Source organism: Orcinus orca, chromosome 2 (assembly GCF_937001465.1).
Source record: "Orcinus orca chromosome 2, mOrcOrc1.1, whole genome shotgun sequence".
NCBI classification, from domain to species: Eukaryota; Metazoa; Chordata; class Mammalia; order Artiodactyla; family Delphinidae; genus Orcinus; species Orcinus orca.
The window spans coordinates 134,896,629-134,923,146 of NC_064560.1; the positions used below are offsets into that span (position 1 = coordinate 134,896,629).

Consider the following 26,518-nt stretch of genomic DNA (forward strand, 5'->3'; position numbering starts at 1 on the left):
TGCTATTTAGTTTTCTCTTTCTGACTCACTTCACTCTGTATGGCAGTCTCTAGTCCATCCACCTCACTACAAATAACTCAATTTCGTTTCTTTTTATGGCTGAGTACTATTCCATTGTATATATGTGCCACATCTTCTTTATCCATTCATCTGTTGATGGACACTTAGATTGCTTCCATATCCTGGCTACTGTAAATAGAGCTGCAGTGAACACTGTGGTACATGACTCTTTTTGAATTATGGTTTTCTCAGGGTATATGCCCAGTAGTTGGATTGCTGGGTCATATGGTAGTTCTATTTTTAGTTTTTTAAGGAACCTCCATACTGTTCTCCATAGTGGCTGTACCAATTCACATTCCCACCAGCAGTACAAGAGTGTTCCCTTTTCTCCACACCCTCTCCAGCATTTATTGTTTCTAGATTTTTGATGATGGCCATTCTGACTGGTGTGAGATGATATCTCATTGTAGTTTTGAATTGCATTTATCTAATGATTAATGATGTTGAGCATTCTTTCATGTGTTTGTTGGCAATCTGTATATCTTCTTTGGAGAAATGTCTATTTAGGTCTTCTGCCCATTTTTGGATTCGGTTGTTTGTTTTTTTGTTATTGAGCTGCATGAGCTGCTTGTAAATTTTGGAGATTAATCCTTTGTCAGTTGCTTCATTTGCAAATATTTTCTCCTATTCTGAGGGTTGTCTTTTAGTCTTGTTTATGGTTTCTTTTGCTGTACAAAAGCTTTGAAATTTCATTAGGTCCCATTTATTTTTTTTTATTTTTTATTTTTTTTGCAGTACGCGGGCCTCTCACTGCTGTGGCCTCTCCTACAGCGGAGCACAGGCTCCGGACGCACAGGCTCAGCAGCCATGGATCACGGGCCCAGCCACACGGGCCCAGCCGCATGGGCCCAGCCTCTCCATGGCATGTGGGATCCCCCCAGACCGGGGCACAAACCCGTGTCCCCTGCATCGGCAGGCAAACTCTCAACCACTGTGCCACCAGGGAAGCCACCCATTTGTTTATTTTTGTTTTTATTTCCATTTCTCTAGGAGGTGGGTCAAAAAGGATCTTGCTGTGATTTATGTCATAAGAGTGTTCTGCCTATGTTTTCCTCTAAGACTTTGATAGTTTCTGACCTTACATTTAGGTCTTTAATCCATTTTGAGTTTATTTTTGTGTATGGTGTTAGGGAGTGATCTAATCTCATACTTTTACATGTACCTGTCCAGTTTTCCCAGCCCCACTTATTGAAGAGGCTGTTCATTCTCCACTGTACATTCCTGCCTCCTTTATCAAATATAAGGTGACCATATGTGTGTGGGTTTATCTCTGGGCTTTCTATCCTGTTCCATTGATCTATATTTCTGTTTTTGTGCCAGTACCATACTGCCTTGATTACTGTAGCTTTGTAGTATAGTCTGAAGTCAGGGAGCCTGATTCCTCCAGCTCCGTTTTTCGTTCTCAAGATTGCTTTGGCTATTCGGGGTCTTTTGTGTTTCCATACAAATTGTGAAATTTTTTGTTCTAGTTCTGTGAAAATGCCATTGATAGTTTGATAGGGATTGCATTGAATCTGTAGATTGCTTTGGGTAGTAGAGTCATTTTCACAATGTTGATTCTTCCAATCCAAGAACATGGTATATCTCTGCATCTATTTGTATCATCTTTTATTTCTTTCATCAGTGTCTTATAATTTTCTGCATACAGGTCTTTTGTCTCCGTAGGTAGGTTTATTCATAGATATTTTGTTCTTTTTATTGCAATGGTAAATGAGAGTGTTTTCTTGATTTCACTTTCAGATTTTTCATCATTAGTGTGTAGGAATGCCAGAGATTTCTGTGCATTGTTTGTATCCTGCTACTTTACCAAATTCATTGATTAGCTCTAGTAGTTTTCTGGTAGCATCTTTAGGATTCTCTGTGTATAGTATCATGTCATCTGCAAACAGTGAAAGCTTTACTTCTTCTTTCTGATTTGGATTCCTTTTTTTTTTTTTTTGCGGTACGCGGGCCTCTCACTGTTGTGGCCTCTCCCGTCGCAGAGCACAGGCTCTGGATGCGCAAGCTCAGCGGCCATGGTTCATGGGCCCAGCCGCTCCGTGGCATGTGGGGTCTTCCCGGACCAGGGCATGAACCCATGTCCCCTGCATTGGCAGGCGGACTCTCAACCACTGTGCCACCAGGGAAGCCCTGGATTCCTTTTATTTCCTTTTCTTCTCTGATCGCTGTGGCTAAGACTTCCAAAACTATGTTGCATAACAGTGGTGAGAGTGGGCAACCTTGTCTTGTTCCTGATCTTAGTGGAAATGCTTTCAGTTTTTCGCCATTGAGGACGATGTTGTCTGTGGGTTTGTCATATATGGCCTTTATTATGTTGAGGAAAGTTCCCTCTATGCCTACTTTCTGGAGGGTTTTTATCATAAATGGGTGTTGAATTTTGTCAAAAGCTTTTTCTGCATCTATTGAGATGACCATATGGTTTTTCTCCTTCAATTTGTTGATACGGTGTATCACTTTGATTGATTTGCGTATATTGAAGAATCCTTGCATTCCTGGAATAAACCCCACTTGATGATGGTGTATGATCCTTTTAATGTGCTGTTGGATTCTGTTTGCTAGTATTTTGCTGAGGATTTTTGCATCTATGTTCATAAGTGATATTGGCCTGTAGCTCTCTTTCCTTGTGACATCCTTGTCTGGTTTTGGTATCAGGGTGATGGTGGCCTCGTAGAATGAGTTTTCCTCCCTCTGCTATATTTTGGAAGAGTTTGAGAAGGACAGGTGTTAGCTGTTCTCTAAATGTTTTATAGAATTCGCCTATGAAGCCATCTGGTCCTGGGCTTTTGTTTGTTGGAAGATTTTAAGAACTTTTTATTTCTTATTTATTTTTTTTTGCGGTACGCCGGCCTCTCACTGTTGTGGCCTGTCCCGTTGCGGAGCACAGGCTCCGGACGCGCAGGCTCAGCGGCCATGGCTCACGGGCCCAGCCGCTCCGCAGCATGTGGGATCCTCCTGGAACGGGGCATGAACCCGTGTCCCCTACATTGGCAGGCGGACTCTCAACCACTGCCCCACCAGGGAAGCCCTGTTGGCAGATTTTTAATCACAGTTTCAATTTCAGTGCTTGTGGTTGGTCTGCTCATGTTTTCTATTTCTTCCTGATTCACTCTTGGCAGATTGTGCATTTCTAAGAATTGGTCCATTTCTTCCAGGTTGTCCATTTTATTGTCATAGAGTTGCTTGTAGTAATCTCTCGTGATCCTTCGTATTTCTGCTGTGTCAGTTGTTACTTCTCCTTTTTCATTTCTAATTCTATTGATTTGAGTCTTCTCCCTTTTTTTCTTGATGAGTCTGGCTAATGGTTTATTAATTTTGTTTATCTTCTCAAAGAACCAGCTTTTAGTTTTATTGATCTTTGCTATCGTTTCCTTCATTTCTTTTTCATTTATTTCTGATCTCATCTTTATGATTTCGTTCCTTCTGCTAACTTTCGTTTTTTTTTTGTTCTTCTTTCTCTACTTGGTTTAGGTGCAAGGTTAGGTTGTTTATTTGAGATGTTTCCTGTTTCTTAAGATAGGATTGTTTTGCTATAAACTTCCCTCTTAGAACTGCTTTTGCTGCATCCCATAGGTTTTGGGTCGTTGTGTTTCCATTGTCATTTGTGTCTAGGTATTTTTTGATTTCCCCTGTGATTTCTTCAGTGATCATTTGGTTATTAAGTAGTGTATTGTTTAGCCTCCATGTGTTTGTGTTTTTTCCTGTAACTGATATCTAGTCTCGTAGCGTTGTGGTTGGAAAAGATGCTTGATACGATTTCAATTTTCTTAAATTTACCAAGGCTTGATTTGTGACCCAAGATATGATCTATCCTGGAGAATGTTCCATGAGCACTTGAGAAGAATGTGTATTCTGTTGTTTTTGGATGGAATGTCCTATAAATATCAATTAAGTCCATCTTGTTTAATGTATCATTTAAGGCTTGTGTTTCCTTATTTATTTTCATTTTGGATGATCTTTCCATTGGTGAAAGTGGGGTGTTAAAGTCCCCTAGTATGTTTGTGTTACTGTCAATTTCCCCTTTTATGGTGATTAGCATTTGCCTTATGTATAGAGGTTCTCCTATGTTGGGTACATAAATATTTCCAATTCTTACATCTTCTTCTTGGTTTGTCCCTGGATCATTACATAGTGTCCTTCTTTGTCTCTTGTAATAGTCTTTATTTGAGGTCTATTTTGTCTGATACGAGAATAGCTCCTCCAGCTTTCTTTTGATTTCCATTTGCATGGAATATCTTTTTGCATCCCCTCACTTTCAGTTTGTATGTGTCCCTAGGTCTGAAGTTGGTCTCTTGTAGACAGCATATATACAGGCCTTGTTTTTGTATCCATTCAGCCAGTCTGTGTCTTTTGGTGGGAGCATTTAATCCATTTACATTTAAGGTAATTACCGATATGTATGTTCCTATGACCATTTTCTTTTCTTTTTTTTTTTTTTTTCCTATGACCATTTTCTTAATTGTTTAGGGTTTGTTATAGTAGGTATTTTCCTTCTCTTTTGTTTCCTGCCTAGAGAAGTTCCTTTAGCATTTGTTGTAAAGCTGGTTTGGTGGTGCTGCATTCTCTTAGCTTTTGCTTGTCTATAAAGCTTTAATTTCTCTGTCGAATCTGAATGAGATACTTGCTGGGTAGAGTAATCTTGGTTGTAGGTTTTTCCCTTTCATCACTTTAAATATGTCCTGCCAGTCCCTTCTGGCTTGCAGAGTTTCTGCTGAAAGATCAGCTGTTAACCTTATGGGGATTCCCTTGTAGGTAGTTTGTTGTTTTTCCCTTGCTGCTTTTAATATTTTTTCTTTGTATTTAATTTTTGATAATTTGATTAATACATGTCTTGGCATGTTTCTCCATGGATTTATACTGCATGGGACTCTCTGTGCTTCCTGGACTTGATTAACTATTTCCTTTCCCATATTAGGGAATTTTTCAACTATAATCTCTTCAAATATTTTCTCAGTCCCTTTCTTTTTCTCTTCTTCTTCTGGGACCCCTATAATTCAAATGTTGGTGCATTTAATGTTGTCCCAGAGGTCTCTGAGACTGTCTTCAGTTCTTTTCCTTCTGTTTTCTTTATTCTGCTTTGCAGTAGTTATTTCCACTATTTTATCTTCCAGGTCACTTGTTCGTTCTTCTGCCTCAGTTATTCTGCTATTGATCCCTTCTAGAGTATTTTTAATTTCATTTATTGTGTTGTTCATCGTTGCTTGTTTCATCTTTATTTCTTCTGGGTCCTTGTTAAATGTTTCTTGCATTTTGTCTATTCTATTTCCAAGATTTTGGATCATCTTTACGATCATTATTCTGAATTCTTTTTCAGGTAGACTGCCTATTTCCTCTTCATTTGTTAGGTCTGGTGGGTATTTATCTTGCTCCTTCATCTGCTGTGTGTTTTTCTGTCTTCTCATTTTGCTTATCTTGCTGTGTTTGGGGTCTCCTTTTTGCAGGCTGCAGGTTTGTAGTTCCCGTTGTTTTTGGTGTCTGTCCCCAGTGGCTAAAGTTGGTTCAGTGGGTTGTGTAGGCGTTCTGGTGGATGAGGCTGGATCTTGTCTCTCTGGTGGGCACGTCCACGTCTGGTGGTGTGTTTTGGGGTGTCTGTAGACTCATTATGATTTTAGGCAGCCTCTCCGCTAATGGGTGGGGTTGTGTCCCTGTTTTTCTAGTTGTTTGGCATAGGGTGTCCAGCACTGTAGCTTGCTGGTCATTGAGTGAAGCTGGGTGCTGGCATTGAGATGGAGATCTCTGGGAGATTTTCGGCGTTTGGTATTATGTGGAGCTCAGAGGTCTCTTGTGGACCAGTGTCCTGAAGTTGGCTCTCCCACGTCAGAGGCAGAGCCCTGACTCCTGGCTGGAGCACCAAGAGCCTTTCATCCACACGGCTCAGAATAAAAGGGAGAAAATGTAGAAAGACATAATGAAAGAGGATAAAAGAAAATAAAGTAAGGCAAAATAAAATAAAGTTATTAAAATAAAAAAATAATTATTAAGAAAAACATTTTTTTAAAAAGTAAAAAAACAAAAAAAACGGACGGATAGAACCCGAGGAGAAATGGTGAAAGCAAAGCTATACAGACAAAATCTCACACAGAAGCATACACAGACATACTCACAAAAAGAGGAAAAGGGGAAAAAATAATAAATCTTTCTCTCAAAGTCCACCTCCTCAATTTGGGATGATTCATTGTCTATTCAGGTTTTCCACAGATGCAGGGTACATCAAGTTGATTGTGGAGATTTAATCCGCTTCTCCTGAGGCTGCTGGGAGAGATCTCCCTTTCTCTTCTTTGTTCACACAGCTCCCGGGTTTCAGCTTTGGATTTTGCCCCGCCTCCATGTGTAGGTCGCTGGAAGGCGTCTGTTCTTCGCTCAGACAGGACGGGGTTAAAGGAGCTACTGATTTGGGGGCTCCGGCTCACTCAGGCCCGGGGGAGGGAAGGGTACGTTGTGCGGGGCGAGCCTGCAGTGGCAGAGGCCGGCGTGACGTTGCACCAGCCTGAGGCGCACCGTGCGTTCTCCCGGGGAAGTTGTCCTTGGCTCTCGGGACCCTGGCAGTGGCGGGCTGCACAGGCTCCCTGGAGGGAGGTGTGGATAGTGACTTGTGCTCGCACACAGGCTTCTTGGTGGCGGCAGCAGCAGCCTTAGCGCCCCATGCCTGTCTCTGCGTTCCGTGTTGATAGCCGCAGCTCGCGCCGGTCTTTGGAGCTCATTTAAGCAGTGCTCTTAATCTCCTCTCCTCGAGCACCCGGAAACAGAGGGAAGAAAAAGTCTCTTGCCTCTTTGGCAGGTCCAGACTTTTCCCTGGATTCCCTCCCGGCTAGCCGTGGTGCACTAACCCCTTCAGGCTGTATTCACGCCGCCAGCCGCCAGTCCTCTCCGCCAGTCCTCTCCCTGCGCTCTGACCGAAGCCCGAGCCTCAGCTCCCAGCCCCCGCCCTCCCCTGCGGGTGAGCAGACAAGTCCCTCGGGCTGGTGAGTGCTGGTCGGCACTGCTCCTCTGTGCGGAAATCTCTCCGCTTTGCCCTCCGCATCCCTGTTGCTGTGCTCTCGTCCGCGGCGCCGAAGCTCCCCCTCTCCGCCACCCACAGTCTTCGCCCGCGAAAGGGCTTCTAGTGTGTGGAAACCTTTTCTCCTTCATGGCTCCCTCCCACTGGTGCAGGTCCCGTCCCTATTCTTTTGTTTCTGTTTATTATTTTTTCTTTTGCCTTACCCAGGTATGTGGGGAGTTTCTTGCCTTTTGTGAGGTCTGAGGTCTTCTGCCAGCGTTCAGTAGGTGTTCTGTAGTTGTTGCACGTGTAGATGTATTTCTGATGTATCTGTGGGGAGGAAGGTGATCTCCGCCTCTTACTCTTCTGACATCTTACCCCCAGATCCAGGTCTTAATCGTAAATGAATGTTTACTTACAAACGTTGGGGTGGGCCACTCTAAGACGTTGTTTTGATGGGTTCTATTAGCACATGACATGGATGAAAAGAACATCATGAAGCTTTACAATCTTCTTTAGTGTATATTCTGTTGGAAGAACAAAGCAGTATCAAAACTCTTGTCAGTGCCTTTGAAATCCAACACACAAAAAATAGGACTTGTAGGTTCTCAAATTGCAGCTTTCATGCAGTGGTAATGAAACAGTATAATCACTCTGAATAATTCTGCCACCTTTTACAGGTCTCACAGGGTATTATGAATTATAAAGAAACAAATCCCAAAATCTAGTGTGTTGGGGTTTGATCTGTCTTGTTTTTGTCATCTGTTAGACTTTGCATACTGCAGGAGAGTCAGAAAAAAGCGTACCAACACATTAGGTTAAGTTTATGGTGACATTAAAGATGGCAATCCTACTTTACAGTAGTACATATATAGTTATATTTGCTAATAATCATTTTCTTTATCTGTTGTGTATTTGGTGAGGCTTTTGTGGTGATTATTCTTTTGGGCCTGGCTGAAATTAATGATAAGGAAAACCCTGATTGGAGTTTTCTTGACTAAATATAAATATTTTAGGTGAAATAAGTTGGAAAGGATTCACAAAACTTAGTTAGACACCCAGCTGCATATGTTTATTTATAGCCTCTACCTTGCTCATTTATTTTCCTACAGTATAAAAGTGTTTGAAAATTTAAATTGAGAAACTGTTTATACACTTAAAATAGGAGCCTATGGGCTTCTCTGGTGGCGCAGTGGTTGGGAGTCCGTCTGCCGATGCAGGGGACGCGGGTTCGTGCCCCGGTCCAGGAGGATCCCATATGCCGCGGAGCGGCTGGGCCCGTGAGCCATGGCCGCTGGGCCTGCGTGTCCAGAGCCTGTGCTCCGCAGCGGTAGAGGCCACAGCGGTGAGAGGCCCGTGTACCGCAAAAAAAAAAAAAAAAAAAGGAGCCGATTTAAAAACAATGGAGTAAATTATGAAAAACAAATGAGGTTTATTTGGCATCTTTTGAACATTACTGAATTCTAGACTTGAAAATATGTGTAGGCTGCTTTTGTAATTGTGGTAATTTTATCAGTCAGTAGCTGTGCCAAATCAAAGTACAGTATTCTTTAATTAATATAGGGTTTGGTGTTTCTACTTAATGGACACTGATTTTATTCACAATATATAAAATTAAAGCAAGGCATGCTAACTTAGTTCCAGTGAAACAGCCTGAAAAGAGTGCTCTTTATTATTTTTGAAAACTAGCCAATTAAGGATGAGGAAGTAGATCTTTACTGAGGTAGCTCCTTTAACACTAAAAGAGATGATTGTGTCCTGTCTGCTCTTGGCTTTACAAAAATTACATTGTTGGGTGATTGAATAACTTTGTCATGGAAAAGCTTATTTTCTAAATCAGCGTTGGCAAACTATGACCTGTGGACTAAATCCTGCCTGTATTTGTAAATAAAGTTTTATTGGAACATAGCCATGCTCATTCATCTACATGTTGTCTATGGCTGCTTTGGTGATACAACGGCAGTGTTGAATAGTTGCAGATCAAATGATCCACAAGGCTTAAAATATTTCCTTTTTCTTTTTATTTGACATCTTTATTGGAGTATAAGTGCTTTATATTGTTGTGTTAGTTGCTGCTGTATAACAAAGTGAATCAGCTATATGTATACATATATCCCCATATCCCCTCCCTCTTGCATCTTCCTCCCTCCCTCCCTATCCCACCCCTCTAGGTGTTCACAGAGCACTGAGCTGATCTCCCTGTGCTATGTGGCTGCTTCCCACTAGCTATCTGTTCTACATTTAGTAGTGTGTATATGTCAATGCCACTCTCTCACTCTGTCCTAGCTTACCCTTCCCACTCCGCATGTCCTGAAGTCTGTCTTTACGTCTGTGTCTTTATTTCTGTCCTGCCCCCAGGTTCATCAAAACCACTTTTTTTTTTTTTTTTTAGATTCCATATATATGTGTTAACATACGGTATTTGTTTTTCTCTTTCTGACTTACTTCACTCTGTATGACAGACTCTAGGTCCATCCACCTCACTACAAATAACTCAATTTCGTTTCTTTTTATGGCTGAGTAATATTCCATTATATATATGCGCCACATCTTCTTTATCCATTCATCTGTCAATGGACAGTTAAGTTGCTTCCACGTCCTGGCTATTGTAAATAGAGCTGCAGTGAACATTGTGGTACATGACTCTTTTTACATTATGTTTTCCTCAGGGTATATGCCCAGTAGTGGGATTGCTGGATCATTTGGTAGTTCTATTTTTAGTTTTTTAAGGAACCTCCATACTGGTCTCCATAGTGGCTGTATCAATTTACATTCCCACCAACAGTGCAAGAGGGTTCCCTTTTCTCCACACCCTCTCCAGCATTTACTGTTTGTAGATTTTTTGATGGTGGCCATTCTGACTGGTGTGAGGGGATACCTTATTGTAGTTTTGATTTGCATTTCTCTAATGATTAGTGATGTTGAGCATCCTTTCATGTGTTTGTTGGCCATCTGTATATCTTCTTTGGAGAAATGTCTATTTAGGTCTTCTGCCCATTTTTGGATTGGGTTGTTTGTTTTTTTGTTATTGAGCTGCTTGTATATTTTGGAGATTAATCCTTTGTCAGTTGCTTCGTTTGCAAATATTTTCTCCCATTCTGAGGGTTGTCTTTTTGTCTTGTTTTCCAAGATTTTGGATCATCTTTACTATCATTACTCTGAATTCTTTTTCAGGTAGACTGCCTATTTCCTCTTCATTTGTTTGGTCTGGTATGTTTTTACCTTGCTCCTTCAGCTGCTGCATATTTCTCTGTCTTCTCATTTTGCTTAACTTACTGTGTTTGGGGTCTCCTTTTCGCAGGCTGCAGGTTCGCAGTTCCCGTTGTTTTTGGTGTGTGCCCCCAGTGGGTAAGGTTGGTTCAGTGGGTTGTGTAGGCTTCCTGGTAGAGGGGACTGGCTCCTGTGTTCTGGTGGATGAGGCTGGATCTTGTCTTTCTGGTGGGCAGGACCACATCTGGTGGTGTGTTTTGGGGTGTCTGTGACCTTATTATGATTTTAGGCGGCCTCTCTGCTAATGGGTGGGGCTGTGGTCCTGTCTTGCTAGTTGTTTGGCATGGGGTGTCCAGCACTGGAGCTTGCTGGTCATTGAGTGGAGCTGGGTCTTATTGTTGAGACGGAGATCTCTGGGAGAGCTTTCACCGATTGATAATTACATGGGGCCAGGAGGTCTCTGGTGGTCCGGTGCCCTGAACTCGGCTCTCTCACCTCCAAGGCTCAGGCCTGACACCTGGCCGGAGCACCAAGACCCTGTCAGCCACACAGCTCAGAAGAAAAGGGAGAAATAAAAGAAAGAAAGAAAAATAAAATAAAATAAAGTTATTAAAATAAAAATATAAAAAAAATTATTAAAATAAAACAATTAAAAAAAGTAGTTAAAAAAGAGAAGAGAGCAACCAAACCAATAAAGAAATCCATGAGTGATAACAAGTGCTAAAAACTAAACTAGGATAACCATATAAATCAGAAACTAGTCAGTCACATACAGCAAACCCCAAGTCTACAGTTGCTCCCAAAGTCCACTGCCTCAATTTTGGGATGATTCGTTGTCTATTCAGGTATTCCACAGATGCAGGGTACATAAAGTTGATTGTGGAGATTTAATCCGTTGCTTCTGAGGCTGCTGGGAGAGATTTCCCTTTCTCTTCTTTGTTTGCACAGCTCCTGGGGTTCAGGTTTGGATTTGGACCCGCCTCTGCATGTAGGTCACCTGAGGGATGTCTGTTCCTGCCCAGATAGGACCGGGTTAAAGTAGCAGCTGATTAGAGGGCTCTGGCTCACTCAGGTCTAGGGGAGGAAGGGGTACAGAACGTGGGGCGAGCCTGCCGCGCCGGCAGAAGCTGGTGTGACATTGCACCAGCCTGAGGTGTGCCGTGTATTCTACCAGGGAAGTTGTCCCTGGATCACGGGACCCTGGCAGGGGCGGGCTGCAGGGGCTCCTGGGAGGGGAGGTGTGGATAGTGACCTGTGGTTGCACACAGGGTTCTTGGTGGCGGCAGCAGCTGCTTTAGTGTCTCATGCCCGTCTCTGGGATCCACACTGATAGCCGTGGCTCGCGCCTGTCTCTGGAGCTCGTTAAGGCGGTGCTCTGATTCCCCTCTCTTCGGCACCCTGAAACAATGGTCTCTTGCCTCGCTGGCAGCTCCAGACTTTTTCCCGGACTCCCTCCCGGCTAGCTGTGGCTCACTAGCCCCCTTCAGGCTGAGTTCACGCAGCCAACCCCAGTCCTCTCCCTGTGATCCAACCTCCAAAGCCGGAGCCTCAGCTCCCAGCCCCCGCCCGCCCTGGCGGGTAAACAGACAAGCCTCTTGGGCTGGTGAGTGCTGGTCGGCACCACTCCTCTGTGCGGGAATCTCTCCGCTTTGCCCTCCGCACCCCTGTTGCTGTGCTCTCCTCCGCAGCCTCGAAGCTCCCCCCCTCCGCCACCCTCAGTCTCCGCCTGCGAAGGGGCTTCCTAGTGTGTGGAAACCTTTCCTCCTTCACAGCTCCCTGCCACTGGTGCAGGTCCCGTCCCTATTCTTTTGTCTGGTTTTTCTTTTTACTTTTGCTCTACCCAGGTACATGGGGAGTTTCTTGCCTTTTGGGAGGTCGGAGGTCTTCTGCCAGCGTTCAGTAGGTGTTCTGTAGGAGTTGTTCCACATGTAGATGTATTTCTGATGTATTTTTGAGGAGGTAGGTGATCTCCGCATCTTACTCCTCTGCCATCTTGAAGGTCCTCTCAAAATATTTCGTATTATTTGGCCCTTTAGGGAGAATCTTGCTGACTCTTGCTTTTTATCTAAGTCTTTTGTAGACAGATCATGTTCAAGTTATGGTGGAGGTTTATGTGGTTGGTATTTTTGTGTTTAATTTTCCATTCTGCTTCATTCTAAGAAAGAAAACTTTAAATCATTTTGAGTGTTAGTTTCCAGCTTTCTCATCAAAAGTAGGTATAATACCACCTTACAGGGTTGCTATGAGGAGTCAATGAGAAATGTAAATAAAATCCTTACCAGAGTGCCTGGCATCCCAGAGGAATTCAAGTGGTGGGGAGATATAATCAGGGAAAGTCTAGGTGTCTATTTGGGTGATTTAGGATGGCATGTTTTTAGAGATTCTGATTTGTCCACAGAGCTGGCTGTGGAAGCCTAGTGTATCCAGGTTCTTAATATAACATTGCTGATTAACTTCCCTCCATCCTTTTCTTCCTCCCTCCTTTCCTGTGTCCCTCTTTCCCTTTCTCTTTCCCCTCCTCCTGCTGACCTTTGTATGTTGCAGGAAAAATGGGGTGTGAGAGCTTGGTCATGTTCCAGCTCTTGGGTGGGTACCTGGGCTGGGCCACCAAGTGAGAGTCCTTGACTTTGTGCAGGAAAAAGTTCAAGAGCAAACGAGCCATAGTAAAATGAAAGCAGGTTTATTTAGAGAGAGACACACTCCATCTTAGAAGGTGAAAGATGGCCGCAGGACATGGAGTCCTCTTGAAAAGTGAGTGGTGCTGGGCTGTGGTGGGTGGTTAGTTTTTATGGGCTGGGTAATTTTGTATGCTAATGAGTGGGAGGAATATTCTAATTTCCAGGAATTGGGACACCACCTACTTTTTGACCTTTTACAATTGGCCTGGGAACTCTCATGGCACCTGTGGGTGTGTCATTTAGCATATGCTAATATATTACAATGAGTGCATAATGAGGCTCAAGATATACTGGAAGTCAAATCTTCTGCTATCTTGGGCCTAGTAGGTTCTAGTCAGTTTTGGTCATATCCTTTTCTTCTTAATGGTTGTGCCCTGACCCCTTTCCTTCCTGTCTCAATACCTTTCTCTCCTCTGTTTCCTTTTTGGTATATGTAAGCATTGGTACTAAATTTAGTTGGTCAGTAGAGGCTTGTAGAGAGTATGCAGAGAACCTAACACATAGAGGATTTTCCATTATTCTTAGTTCCATTCTCCAGGAAAAAAGAGGAACTCTATCATGTTGTGATCTCCCTCCCTGCCCTCTTTATTCTTATGTGATAATGTGTATTAGCAGCTATGTAGGTATATGTAAAATCCATTCCTACCACAGCAAATTTTAGGGCAGATCTTCAGTTTTGTCTTACCCCATGATGCCAAGGACTCACTTTTAGACAAGCATGGTTTTCTTCTAGAAGACAGGACAGGTAGATGATAGCTAAATTCTCCCTAACATTTTGAAGGAAACTTGAAGATCTAGTGATGATAAAATTAACCCTAGCAGTCTTACTCTGCAAGCACTCACTTAGTTGTTTTCTTGTTTCATGAAAACATAAATTTAAATTTACTTGACAGGTATTTTTAGAAGATTAATTTGAAAACTGAGACCTAACCCTTTCAAGTTATTCTAAAACAACATTAATATAAATGAGAGCAAGGAAAAAGAATCTTAGAATATTTTTTGTTTGCATTATTATTATTTTATGGTTGCATTAATTTTGTAGGTGTCACAAGAAAACATATGGAAAAGAGGTGTTAGTTATAGCATTAGCAGACCCATAGATAATAGTTAACAATTATCCACATTTCTTAAGGTTTTAGGCCCCCTCATTTGAAAATGTTTTTATCTGTAGTGAATTTAATTCTATTTTTAATTCAACTTAATTCTTTTGTTTGTGGTTTAAAAAGGAGTTAAAATCAGTGAGAATTTCTCAATGAATGTTCCTACCTTTTTAAAGCTACTGACTGACCTAAATTTAGTTCCAGTGCTTAGATACATCAGAAAGGAAACAGAGGAGAGAAGGGTATGAAGATCAGTAGGAAGAGAGGAAAGAGAAAGGGAAAGAGGGACACAGGAAAGGAGGGAGGAAGAAAATGATGGAGGGAAGTTAATCAGCAATGTTATATTAAGAAACTGGAAACACTAGGCTTCCACAGCCAGCTCTGTGGACAAATCAGAATCTCTAAAAACATGCCATCCTAAATCACCCAAATAGACACCTAGACTTTCCCTGATTATATCTCCCCACCACTTGAATTCCTCTGGGGTGCCAGGCACTCTGGTAAGGATTTTATTTACATTTCTCATTGACTCCTCATAGCAACCCTGTAAGGTGGTATTATACCTACTTTTGATGAGAAAGCTGGAAACTAACACTACAAATGATTTTTTTTTAAGTATTAAACCCAAATTTTATATAGCACCATTCCATTAAAGGTAATGTGTCCTTCCTCCTTTCTCATTTATTTTACAGTAAGCTGAGATTTTTGGTAGAGGGAGATATTAATCCCAATCCTCTGTGAGTCACACAGGGACATTAAATGATTTTCTTAGAATTGCAGTTTGAGTCACTGTAAAGTTAGGGACATAAATTTGAATGTACCTTGTTTTGTCTATTTATAGGAACCAGACAGTGGGGTTTAACAAGTGATTTTGTGTCTGGAAATAGGTAGATAACATGGAAGATGAGAGATTGTTTAGTTTAAAAAATTTTTTTTGTGAGGTTAAGAGTTTTATCTTGCCAGGATACAGGGAGAGAGGGCGGAGAGTTGTATGTCTTGGGGAAACATAACTCAAAGGCATATAGTTAGTATTAGCATTCTGTTTGCTTGTATATGAGAAAAACCAATAGCATTGATTTAATCTGTGAAAGAAGAAAGAGCAGGGGGTGGTGGGGGGAGAAGAAAAAAAGACATATTTGGGAATAGTGAATTTTGTTTGTCTTTCTTTGTTAACCTGCTGATGAACTGTCAGCTAGTGAAGAGACCAGTCGGGATATTCTGCCCTTGGGCAGCTGGGTGGATCATCAAGGAAAACAGTTTTAGTTGTTTGTGAATTCTCTGGAAGACTTCGGGTTTTTAACAGTGACTGGCACGTAAGAGGTTGTCTCTGTACTATGTCTGCTGCCATCCTCGTTAGCATTTCCATGCCAGATTTGCATCAGCATTTCTCACTTGCTTTAATTATGGTCTTGTTTCTATGCTTTTTTTCCTTCATTTTGTATTCTTTGGTGTGTTAGATGGTCTTTCCAAAAGTTAGTGCTCCTTCTTGCTGGGGTTATGTTTGCTGTTGTAAACCATTATTTTAACATTGTGTGCAAGTAGTTTGTTAGTTTTCAGATCAAAAGGTTTTAGTCTGTTTGTGAGTGTATGGGAGATCTGAACCACAATGTTTAAAGTGGATGCAGTGGATTTCTTTAGTCAGTTATCTAGAAGAGATTAGTAAACCAACAAACGATATTTACCCTGAGCAGTTTATGTTCTTTTACCTTACTGTTGCTTTGAAAGTTTATGTTATGATTTTGGAGTATTTTGCAAATTGTCTTTTCTGTAGTCAGACCTGCTGTTTCTGTGCACTTTATCTTTGATGAAGGGTGGGGAAAAGTCTGATGGTAAATTCTGTTTTCTTACAGTCAAAGGCCGTTGGTTTGCTAGATGTGGATGTGTATGGCCCTTCTATTCCGAAGATGATGAATCTGAAAGGAGATCCAGAATTATCACAGAGTAAGTGAAGAAGAGAGAAGCAGTATGACAACAGTTACACTTCTGTTTAGTGCCTGCGGAGTGTCAGGCATTGTGTCACGCACCATGTGTACCTTATACCCACTATAATATAATTATGAAATCAGATGCGGGGCCAGACTGTCTGGGTTTAAATTCTAACTCTGTCATTGATTAACTGTGTCGCTTTGAATGAATTGTTCAACCTCTTCGTGCCTCAACACCCCCATGTGTACATAGCGTTAACAGTTGTACTTACCAGACAGAATTGCTGTACATAATCACTCAATTACAGAGTTGCCGTAAGTGTAGTGCATTCAAAGCACAGTGCTTGGCACACCACAAGTGGTCAGATTCAGCTCATCATCCTCTCTGTATATAAAAATGTGTGAATGTATGGGGGTATTTGAATAGAAAGTATCTAATATATTTGTGTTAGAAGAGCTGAAAATTATTTTCTCTAATCAGATATTTGTTGTATTTGTCTTAAATTGTTTTTGAAAAAACCATAGAACTCTAATTTCTCTCCCCAGTCTTCACTGCCATCAATAGGACAGAGTAATTTTTTGAGTAAATCTTTAATATTTATTTAATATTAATATTATTTATAATTAACATAGTAAATAATATATTATTTTATATTTATTTATATATTTAATATATATATATATATTTTATATACATTTAATATTTTATGTATATTTATTTAATATTATATATAATATATATTATATATAATATATATTATATATATTATATAAAATATATAAAAACTATATATATAATTATATATTTAATATTAATATAAATTAATATTTATATTATTTAATATTAATATACTAAATCTTTAATATTTTGAGTAAATCTTTAATATTACAAGATTATTTAATAATCTTGTTATATTTTCTTACAAAGCTATTAAATATAAAACTTTAAGAACAAGGAAATTCTATGATCAAAAAATGAAAAATTGGAACAACTGGTAACTCTTCTTGAAAAATAGTTTTCAGTGAAATTAGTTTATTAAAATTTATTTCTAATTATAGTAAGAGTATAAAATTGAATAATTTCTTTTGTTTCTTATTAGACCTTTTATTGTCCATGAATCTAGGACAAAATGCCTGTATTTAATGCAGGGTATTTATTGGATTTTCTGTGTACATAATAGAAGTTTTTTTTTTTTTATCATTGTCATTAAAAGTTAGGTAATTAGACATTGTCTGCTATTTAAGGTGCTTTTGTTTGTGCTGTAGTTGTTGAAATCAGTTATGTTAAGTTCTGAATAACCATTTATCAGATAATAAGGATTCTCCCTATCACTTTGAAGGAAACTTGAGGCTCTAGTGATGATAAAATTGACCCTAGCAGTCCTACATTACAAGCACCCACTTAGTTGTTTTCTTGTTTCGTTATAATATAAACTTAAGGAAGCTAAGTTATTCTAGTTTCTTTGTTCTTTGCCCTTTTAGTGGAGTGTATACTTAGTTTGCAAATATGTGCCGTGAGCCAAAATGTCAAACTTACATAAAGGAGTAATGAATTTGTGTACTTTAAATGATAGACTTGTTATATCTATCTCTTGATTAAAGTAATGTGAAAACTAGTGCATGTAGCACATGAGTGATAGCAAAATGGAGCCCTTGGTGTCAGTTTTTTCTTAAGTAGTCTGTTCAGTCTATGCCAATGTAAATACTTGAAGTGAACTTTGATGTCTTTCTTCTTGTTTTACAGAAGCTGTAATCTTAAATTTGATGTTTGCAAATTGGCTGCCATTAAATAGGCTTTCTGGTAAAAATGAGCTACTGGAAATCTTGGAAAGCCTGAAAATAATACTTTTTTGTGTGTTGACAAGCTGATCTTAAGTCCCCCAAGAAATAAACTGAACGATTAAGGCATTCACTTAAAAGAATGTGGATTCTTGAAAGCCCATCTTTTAAATTGGTTTTTGATTCTTAGATAAACCAGCCACCATTATACTAATTGGCATCATTTTGATAGTTTTACATTTTTGTCAAGTTAATTTATCCTGTATTACTCTCTATTATAGAAAACACAATGCACCGTTGAATTATCTAATTAACAATAAGAAAAAAGATTTATTTTCAGCAGTTCAGATTTTGCAGAGATAGAATGGGTGAGCAGAATCTTAGCTTTATAAATGTTCCTCTGTTCCTGGACTTAGCTAGACAACCATAGGGGCAGTGGGACTTCAGGATTGTCTTTTTGTCTTCATTATTTAAGCAGACATATGGTAATGTAGTTTTGGTCAACTTGTTCATTTTAAAACTCCATGTTAAGGTTGACAGATTCATTCTCTTATATATTTTTTCTTTTTGAGGAGACTATAGAGAAACCACACTTCTTGTACTTACGATATTTTAGCCTGATTACCAAGTGAAATTTTACATATGATTCTAGAGAAGTGAATTCAGTAATTGAAGAAAAATTTAAGTTTGTAATAGTTTTGGATTTCTTAGGTTGGGAATATTTCTATCAGCTTAAAATGACAATAGTGTTTTGTCTATGTTAGTATGCAAAATTATGGTAATGGAAAGTCTAGCCAGTTTGTAGAAAGAGTATTGTACAGAAACCTCAACAGGTTGACATTATAGTGGCTGCAAGTGAACAGTTGCTTTGGGAACCTAATGGAATTTAGAATAAAATCCATGTGTAGTTTGAGAAATTATCATCTACGTGTGGATTAACTTTTTTTTTTTAAAGAACAAATACCAGTCATTTTTCTCTTTTTTAACTTTCTAAATAACATAATATGCAGATTTCATATTACAGTATAGCCAAAGTACAGTCCTAGAAATTATTGACTAGAAAGGTTTTAAACTGAAATTGCGAGTGAATATTAAATGGTGGTTGCACACAGAAATGTATTGTTAATTCATTAATGTAATATTCTTTTTTGTTGAGGATTTTTCACTGAGTTTTCTCAAGTGACTTTTACTGGTAGGAATCTGCTTTCTTTCACAGTTTTGTGATGATAAATCACCTTCAGAATTCTTGTGAATTTTTTACTACTTAGTTTTACTAAAGAATGTCTTTTAGTGTACTTAGCTAATAAAGTAGGAAAACGTTAAGGCCTGTGGAGAGAGGTTACTAAAATTGAAATGTCAAGTAATTTTATTGAGGATGACACAGTGATCATTAATGATTGACTATGAGACTTTTTTTTGAGTAGGATTCACTTTTCTTTTGTTGTGGGCTAGAAATTTTGCACTCATGTCACAGTATTCTGCTCTCTCTGTCCTAAGGTATTAAGCATTTTCCAAGTTTAGGATTGAATGTGTGTATGGGCTTATGAGACAGAGAAAATGTGGAAAATCAGCTTGGGCAAATGACCTTTAATAATAGCACTCATCTCCGGTAAGAACTACCAGGAAGTGACTAAGATTTCTTTAAGATAATTTAAGCGCATAAAGAATGAGAGTGAATTCTACTCATTCCTGAAATTACCTTGTTTCCTTCCAAGGCAGAGAGTTAGGGGTTTACTGAAGTTATTGACATAGATGATTAAATTCTGATCCAGTGGTTGGAGCTCCCAAAGCTTCTCATTTATAATATGCTTCTTCTGGTCATTGTCTTGTGGACCCTTGGGTTTCATCTGACGCTAGAGTTCCTCTGATTATCTTTGGGAAAGATTCTGGGATGTATTCCATAATCACAGTGTTATAGAAATGACTTTTTTCTTGCTGGCTTCCTGGATTTTGTTTACAACCTCTTTTATACCTAGAATATTAAGGCAAAGTGTAAATCAGGGTTGAAGGATCCTTAAAAAGTTGTTTTGGTTTGTTCTGGCTTTAGGCACTTTTATCTTTAAAATATCTCAGAGATGAGATCTATGTTCTTTGAAGAATCCTATCACCCTACTTTATCAAGACAAAAGTCCATCCTTTGCTTGGCTTATTGTTTCTTGCACAGGTCACTGAATAGGCTGAACTAAATACCTTTTTAGTATGGTAAAACCCTTTTCCTTTTTTCTTTGACAGTCCTGAGCTGAAGAATAGGCAGCCTCTTTTTGGAGTTCTGCTTGCTCTGCTGCAAACCGTCTTAGCCAGGGGCTGCAGCAGATGAAGTCATTGAAGAATGCTTTATTTATCTACAGAACAACTAAGTGTATTTTAGTAGCTATTGCCTGTTAATTTTTGTTTTCTTTCACAGGATGGCAGCAAATGGTGTTGACCGGATATATCTGTGTATATGTCAAATAGTCCTTACATCTTTGAGTTTCTGATTAGCACCTGCCCCACAACAAGATTGGTGTCCTTTTATGCCTCCTTCACTTTTTGAGTTATATCAGAGGGCTGCCCTTAAGATGTGTAGATTAATAGGACGGTACATTTGTAATGTGGCTATATCTTTTAAGGCTATTTATACTTCATATTATCTTTTCCAGTCTAATCCCAGACTGGAAAAAATGTTTGTTTGTTTTTTTTCTTATTTCCTAATCTTTTGATCATTTTTAATGTTTCTCAACATTATCAGCACATTTTCAATATCTTCTCTCAGATGAGAAAAATTAAAAGAAGCTTACTACTGTTAGGTATTGTGAGGGGAGATAGCTTGCAATTTTATTTATAATATTCTATTTTTACTTATGTAGTCTCTGAAATTTTTGCATTTTAAAATAGAACCCATCATTGCTGATTCATAGTTACAGGAATATTTTAATAAAACATATGCTGCTTCCTCCCCCCCTTTTTTTTTTTTCTTTTTGGGTTAACAGGAAAGTAAAGCATTTAAAAAGGAAAGTAGTTCGGTGAAAGCAGGATGTAAAATGACTTTTGAAGGTGGAAGATTTGGGGAATATTCATCCGTGAATTGGGAACTCCATGGGAAAAGGCAAGAGGTCATTAATAATGAAATTATACTAAGAGGCATGAAAAGTTTTGATCGTCTAGATTTGGTGAGGCTAGCAAGAGAGAAGAGAAATTAGACACACTACCAAAAGAAAAAAGCGATGAAATAAGGCATCTTTTTCACTTTCCTTTTGGACTTCTATTCTAGATTTTGTCTATGTGGTATGCATTTATACAGGGTAATGGATTGAAATGACATCTTGTTCATCAAGATTGGATAGATTTTGTACACCCATGTTTATAGCAGCATTCTTCACAGTAGCTAAAATGTGGAAGCTACCCATGTGTCTATCAGTGGATGAATAGTTAAACAAAATGTGGTATATACATACAATGTAGTATTATTCAGCCTTAAAAAGGTAATTCTGACATAGGCTGCAACATGGATGAACCATGAGGATGTTATGCTAAGTGAAATAAAGCCAGTCACAAGAAGAGAAATACTGTATGATTTCCCTTATATGAGGTACTTAGAGTAGTCAACTTCATAAAGACAGAAAGTAGAATGGTAGTTGCCAGGAGCTTGGGGGAGGGGGAAATGGGGAGTTATTGTTTGATAGATATAGAATTTCAGTTTTATAAGATGAAAAGAGTTATGGAGAGGGATGGTGGTGATGGTTGGGCAACATTATATTTAATACCACTGAACTGTACACTTAATAATTAAGATGGTAAATTTTATGTTATGTATGTTTTACCACAATTTTAAAAAATGGGAAAAAAATTGGGAAGATTTGTTCTGGCAATATTATCAGTACTGGACATAACAATACAGGGTTTCTTCAATAAGTGTCTGTGGTATCGACCCAGTGAATCAATCTGTTCTTTAAAAGAGCAATTATTACAGAACTGGGAGAAAATACAATAGTGATGTTTCATTGGGAGACTTAACAAGCTTAGCTATAAACCTCTGATTTTCAGTTTGGAAACTTCACTAGCCTACAAGTTGTTAGGAATTGTAGCCCAAAGTTACATTTTCATGTCACGAAAAGTGATAGAGCTTATTATATTCAAAATTATTAATGTTATTGTTACCTATATTACCATTTGTAACATTACCAATGTTATAAAGCTCTCTGTGATCTGGTTTCTGCCTTCTCTCTACTTCTACAGGCTCAATTCCAATAAGTTGCCTTGTTGTTTAGTGAACACCAGTCACAGTGGCCTCTGTTGCTCAAAAATGCCACGCTCCGTGCTGAGGACCCTCGTGTGTTTTATTTTCTCTGCCTGAGACACCTTCCATCTCTGTTGTCTTCCACCCCTGGCCCACAACAAGTTTCTACTATCAGGTCTCAGTTTTAATGTTTCTTCTTCCATGACTCCTTCTCTGACTCATCACTCTCCTTATTGCAATTGCAAGGGTAGTTTTTGAATTATCTGGCTTAATTTTTAATTTATTTATTTTTAGAAATTTATTATTTATTTAGGGCTGGGTTGGGTCTTCGTTGCTGTGCGTGGGCTTTCTCTAGCTGCTGCGAGCAGGGGCTACTCTTCATTGCGGTGTGCGGGCTTCTTATTGCAGTGGCTTCTCTTATTGTGGAGCACGGGCTCTCGGTGTGCGGGCTTCAGTACTTGTGGCATGTGGGCTCAGTAGTTGTGGCTCACAGGCTCTAGAGCGCAGGCTCAGTAGTTGTGGTGCACGGGCTTCATTGCTCGGCAGCATGTGGGATCTTCCCAGACCAGGGCTCGAACCTGTATCCCCTGCGTTGGCAGGTGGATTCTTAACCACTGCGCCACCAGGGAAGTCCCCTGTTTAATTTTTTAAATCTCTTCTACTAGGCAATACAACATGCACAGAGCAGAGGCTTTCTGGCTTGGTTTGTTTCGCTTATGCTTGGTTATATAGTAGATGCTCAGTAAATCTTACTTGTTTAGATGAAGAAGTTTCCTGCTAAATTTATTGTACATTAGCTGCATATTTTAGTTTCTGCTTTGGTTATATTAGTAACTTAATTTGCAATCATAATATATATTTTTTAATGAACAATATGGACAGTTTTAAGATATTATCTTAGCAGTTAATCGTTGTGATATGAGTGGCTGTCTTATACTACTTTTTTCCATTTTTAGGAAAAGAGAAAGAACCTATATGGTTAAGGCATTGACTTTTGAGAATTATGTTACGTGGAGTGAAATGGTTGCTCACATTGTTTCAGTGTGGTAGGACAGTGCCAGTCTTGCCTCACATTTTAGTTTTGATATGTTGAGTACAGATCTGCTTACTCATAAGGGGTAGAGTCTTGTGGGGCCTGAATTTGGGCCATGATGGAAAGGACAGTGTCCAGAATGCCAGCTCTAAGACTAAGAACAACCTGAAAAAAGAAAAGGAACTAGTGTCTCAGCGTACACCATCATTCTTTTCCTCAGACCATCCACATTGCCAGGCTAAAATAATGCATGGACAGAGATTATTATTTGAGTGTATTAATGTAAAGATCTTATTTGAGACTGTTTATTCTGGAGATTGGTATTTGTAATAGGTGTGGAGAAATGGTGAGTGAGGAAGCAGTGATGGTAGGTTTTGATTTTATTCTGCTGTCTCTGAGGTCTTTCAGTTAAGGAAAAGAAAGCAGAAATAGCAGCTTGCGGTTTAATGGGCTTTGGGATCTCCCTTGCAGTGTAAAAACCACAAACTTTTCTTGAAGTGGTGGAATGTCTTAAACGGGGTTCCCCAGAAAGCAGAGCCCTGTAGAGTAATAATTTATTAGGGAGTATCAGACCGGACTGAGGAAGGAGAAAGGGAGGGAGAGCCAATATGAAAATGCGCTATCTAGCTGGCTGTTGCTAACCGTGACAGCTTGCTTGATTGCATGGGATTATGTAGACTCCATCTCAAGACAGTCTATCTGGGAGAAGAGGGGAACAATTTATCTAATGTTATCCATCTTCCAGTGACCAAAGGCTCACCTCAGGAGGTATTAATTCACCTGCATTTCTGAGCTCTGTATGAGTAAGTCCTGGCAGAGACCTATGGTATCTGGTGATGTCTTGTCCTTCAACACAAAAGTTTTGGGGTGGCAGGTGAGAGGCACACAGTGTATAGGCCTGAAGCAAGGTACTGTCAGATAGTTCCTCTGTGACACTGGTCAGAGTCCAAGCAGAGCTGGTTGCCATAGTGCTGGCTGGAATGAGAGATGAGTGAGGCTAAGAGGACCTGGGGTGATGCATGTGGGGCTTCTAAAAATTGGGGATGGAGGCAGAAAGCTGAGTATCAAAGTCTAGATCTGAAAATTTGGCTTCTTTATGCTTAGGGTTTATGGGGGACATGTAATGCTGGTTTGTTTTAAGCATAGTAGTATTACGGGGATTGGTATTCTATTAGAAGGGCTAATAGGGCTAAGTTTTAACTCTTGGTTATAAGATAAAGATAGATCCAGCTGTAAGCCACTTTCTTCTTTCAAACAAACAGTTGCACAATTTGATACTGTGTGTTGTACACTTGATCCAGAAGCCTCACGTAAGCAAGAATGTTCTGTCAGACTGGACAAGAACAGAAACTAAAAATTGAGATACCAGTCTTAGTCATCAGGAGGATGTGAGTTCAGATGGCTCCGTTTGAATATTTTAGTGGGCACCATAGTCATTAGAGGAACAGTTGGGTTTTTTTTCTTATCACAGATCCTGTGGCTAAAAAAGCATACACACGCACATATCTATATACATATATATATTTAAGTAAAGCATCCCTAAAATTTTTGTTACTTGTAGCTTAACTAGCACTGGCTTAAAATAAAAATGTTTGCTCTTAAACTATGCTTATTTTAGACCTACTTTTAAAATTTGCAATTGTATCAAAAGTGAAATGTTGAAGGAGACATCATTTCCGTTCATTTAGCAAACATTTATTGGGTATCTTCTATGTAGTTAGTAGACATGAGAAATACTTGGTTCTTTGGCTATCGGCTCAGATAAGATTTGATCCTTGCTCTCAGGAGCTTAGAGTAAGACATTAGCTAGTGATCGTAAGCATCATAAGCATAAGTAAATGCTGTTATAGAAGTATAAGCCCTTTTTTTGTGAACCCAGAGATGGTGACTCTAAAGTGGGAATTTAGGGAAAACTTCCTGGAGGAGGTGATTTTGAGCTAACTTGTGAAAAATGGATGAACCAGGAGTTCGTTGTAAGAAGGGGTTGAGGATTGAAGGTGAGAAGGACAGTCCAGGCAGAGGGACTATAATGTGTTAACAGAATGCAAGTTGTTTGGCATGGCAGAAGTGAAGAGTGTCCGTGGGTGAGTTGCAAGAATAAGCCAAAACGGTAAGTCAGGGTACTATCATAAATTCCTTCTTGTGCTTGTTTGAGGAGCTGAAGTGCAATTCTAAGGCTATGAGAAGCTATCATGAATTTTAGGGGAGTGACACTGTCAGTTTTGAATTCTAGGATGATCACTTTGGCAGGATTGTGGAGGAACAGTAATAGGACTAGATGAGAGGTAGAGCCAATTAAGATGCTATTACATTGATCCAGGTGAGATGTAATGAGGCCTGATTTAAGTCTGTGTTAGAAATGGAGAGAGAGGGATCCAACTAAGGTATTAAAGAGATTGAATGAATAGGGTTTGGTAATTCATTGAATATGAATGAGAAAAAGGCCTTTAGGATGGCTTCAGGATTTCTGGGTTGAGTGACTGGATAGATAGTTGTGTCACTCATCAAGATGGAACAGATAGGAAAAAGGAATAAATTTAAGGAAAACAGTGATGAGTTAAGGTTTATGTTGAATTTGATGTCCAAAGAGTTAGTCATCAGGTGATTGGAATGTGTTGAGAGTTAAGGAGAGAGGTTTGGGCTAGAGATACAGATCTGGGAGTTGGTGGTGTATATATATAGGTGATAGTTGAAGTTGTTAGTTTAGATCAGTGATTCTCAACCAGGAGTGATTTTGCCTCTCCACCCGCCCCCGCCACTCCCCAGAGGCATTTGGCAATGACTAGAGACATTTTTGATTGTCACAACTGGGGGATCTAGTAGGTAGACACCAGAGATACTGCTAAATATCCTGTAATGTACAAGACATCCCCTCACAACAAATTATTATCTGGTCCAAAATGTCAGTTCTGCTGGAGTTGAGAAATCCTGATTTAGATAAGGTAACGCAAAAGAGTTTTAGAGAGAGTCAAGTACGGTATAGGACTGAGGATAGAATTTGGGGGAGATAACCTAAGGTGATCAGAGAAAAACTGAGAAGGAGTGGCCAGAGAAGTAGGAAGAAGACAAGGAAAAAACTGCACCCCGGAAACCAAGGCGGAGTTTTAGGGTGAAGTGGTCAACATTTTCAGAGAGGCTAAATAAGAATTAAAAATTGTTTTAAATTTGACAGTATATCCAAGTTTTCAATTTACTAAACTACTATTTTGAAGACGTCCATGTACAACTTGTGTTGTGCTTCTTGAAGAAATATATTTTATAAAGTATTTATGTTTGGCCTTTGGGAAATCAGTCATTTGGAAATCATTTATTGAGTATGTCTATAATGGTACTGTGCTGTGCTCCAGGGAAAAAAGGATGAGTAAGACGTAAACTATTCTTGAGGCGCTCACAGTGGGAGTGATGGGAAATGTCAGCACACTAAGTACCATATGAAGCTATGAACAGAGAACCATGCAAACAGAGAGGACCTTCTAATATTTCTGTGATGTAGTCCAGCCAACCCTGGATCCTGATAAGGCTTAAAAGAGCAAAAGACTTGGGC

At 39.5% G+C, this 26,518-nt stretch overlaps 1 protein-coding gene across 6 annotated transcripts in view; it reads left to right on the plus strand.

Moving 5' to 3' along the window:
* Window positions 1-26,518, plus strand: part of NUBPL (NUBP iron-sulfur cluster assembly factor, mitochondrial) — a 253,222-nt gene that overhangs the window by 46,647 nt on the left and 180,057 nt on the right. For 3 of the 6 annotated variants that reach the window (XM_049706798.1, XM_049706797.1, XM_049706800.1), the window contains exons 4-5: window positions 15,872-15,962; window positions 17,691-17,747. In XM_049706798.1, coding sequence (XP_049562755.1) covers window positions 15,872-15,962; window positions 17,691-17,747 — 148 coding nt within the window. The remainder of the gene's footprint in view (window positions 1-15,871; window positions 15,963-17,690; window positions 17,748-26,518) is intronic. The other 3 variants (XM_004282132.3, XM_033409951.2, XM_049706799.1) reach the window with 1 other exon arrangement.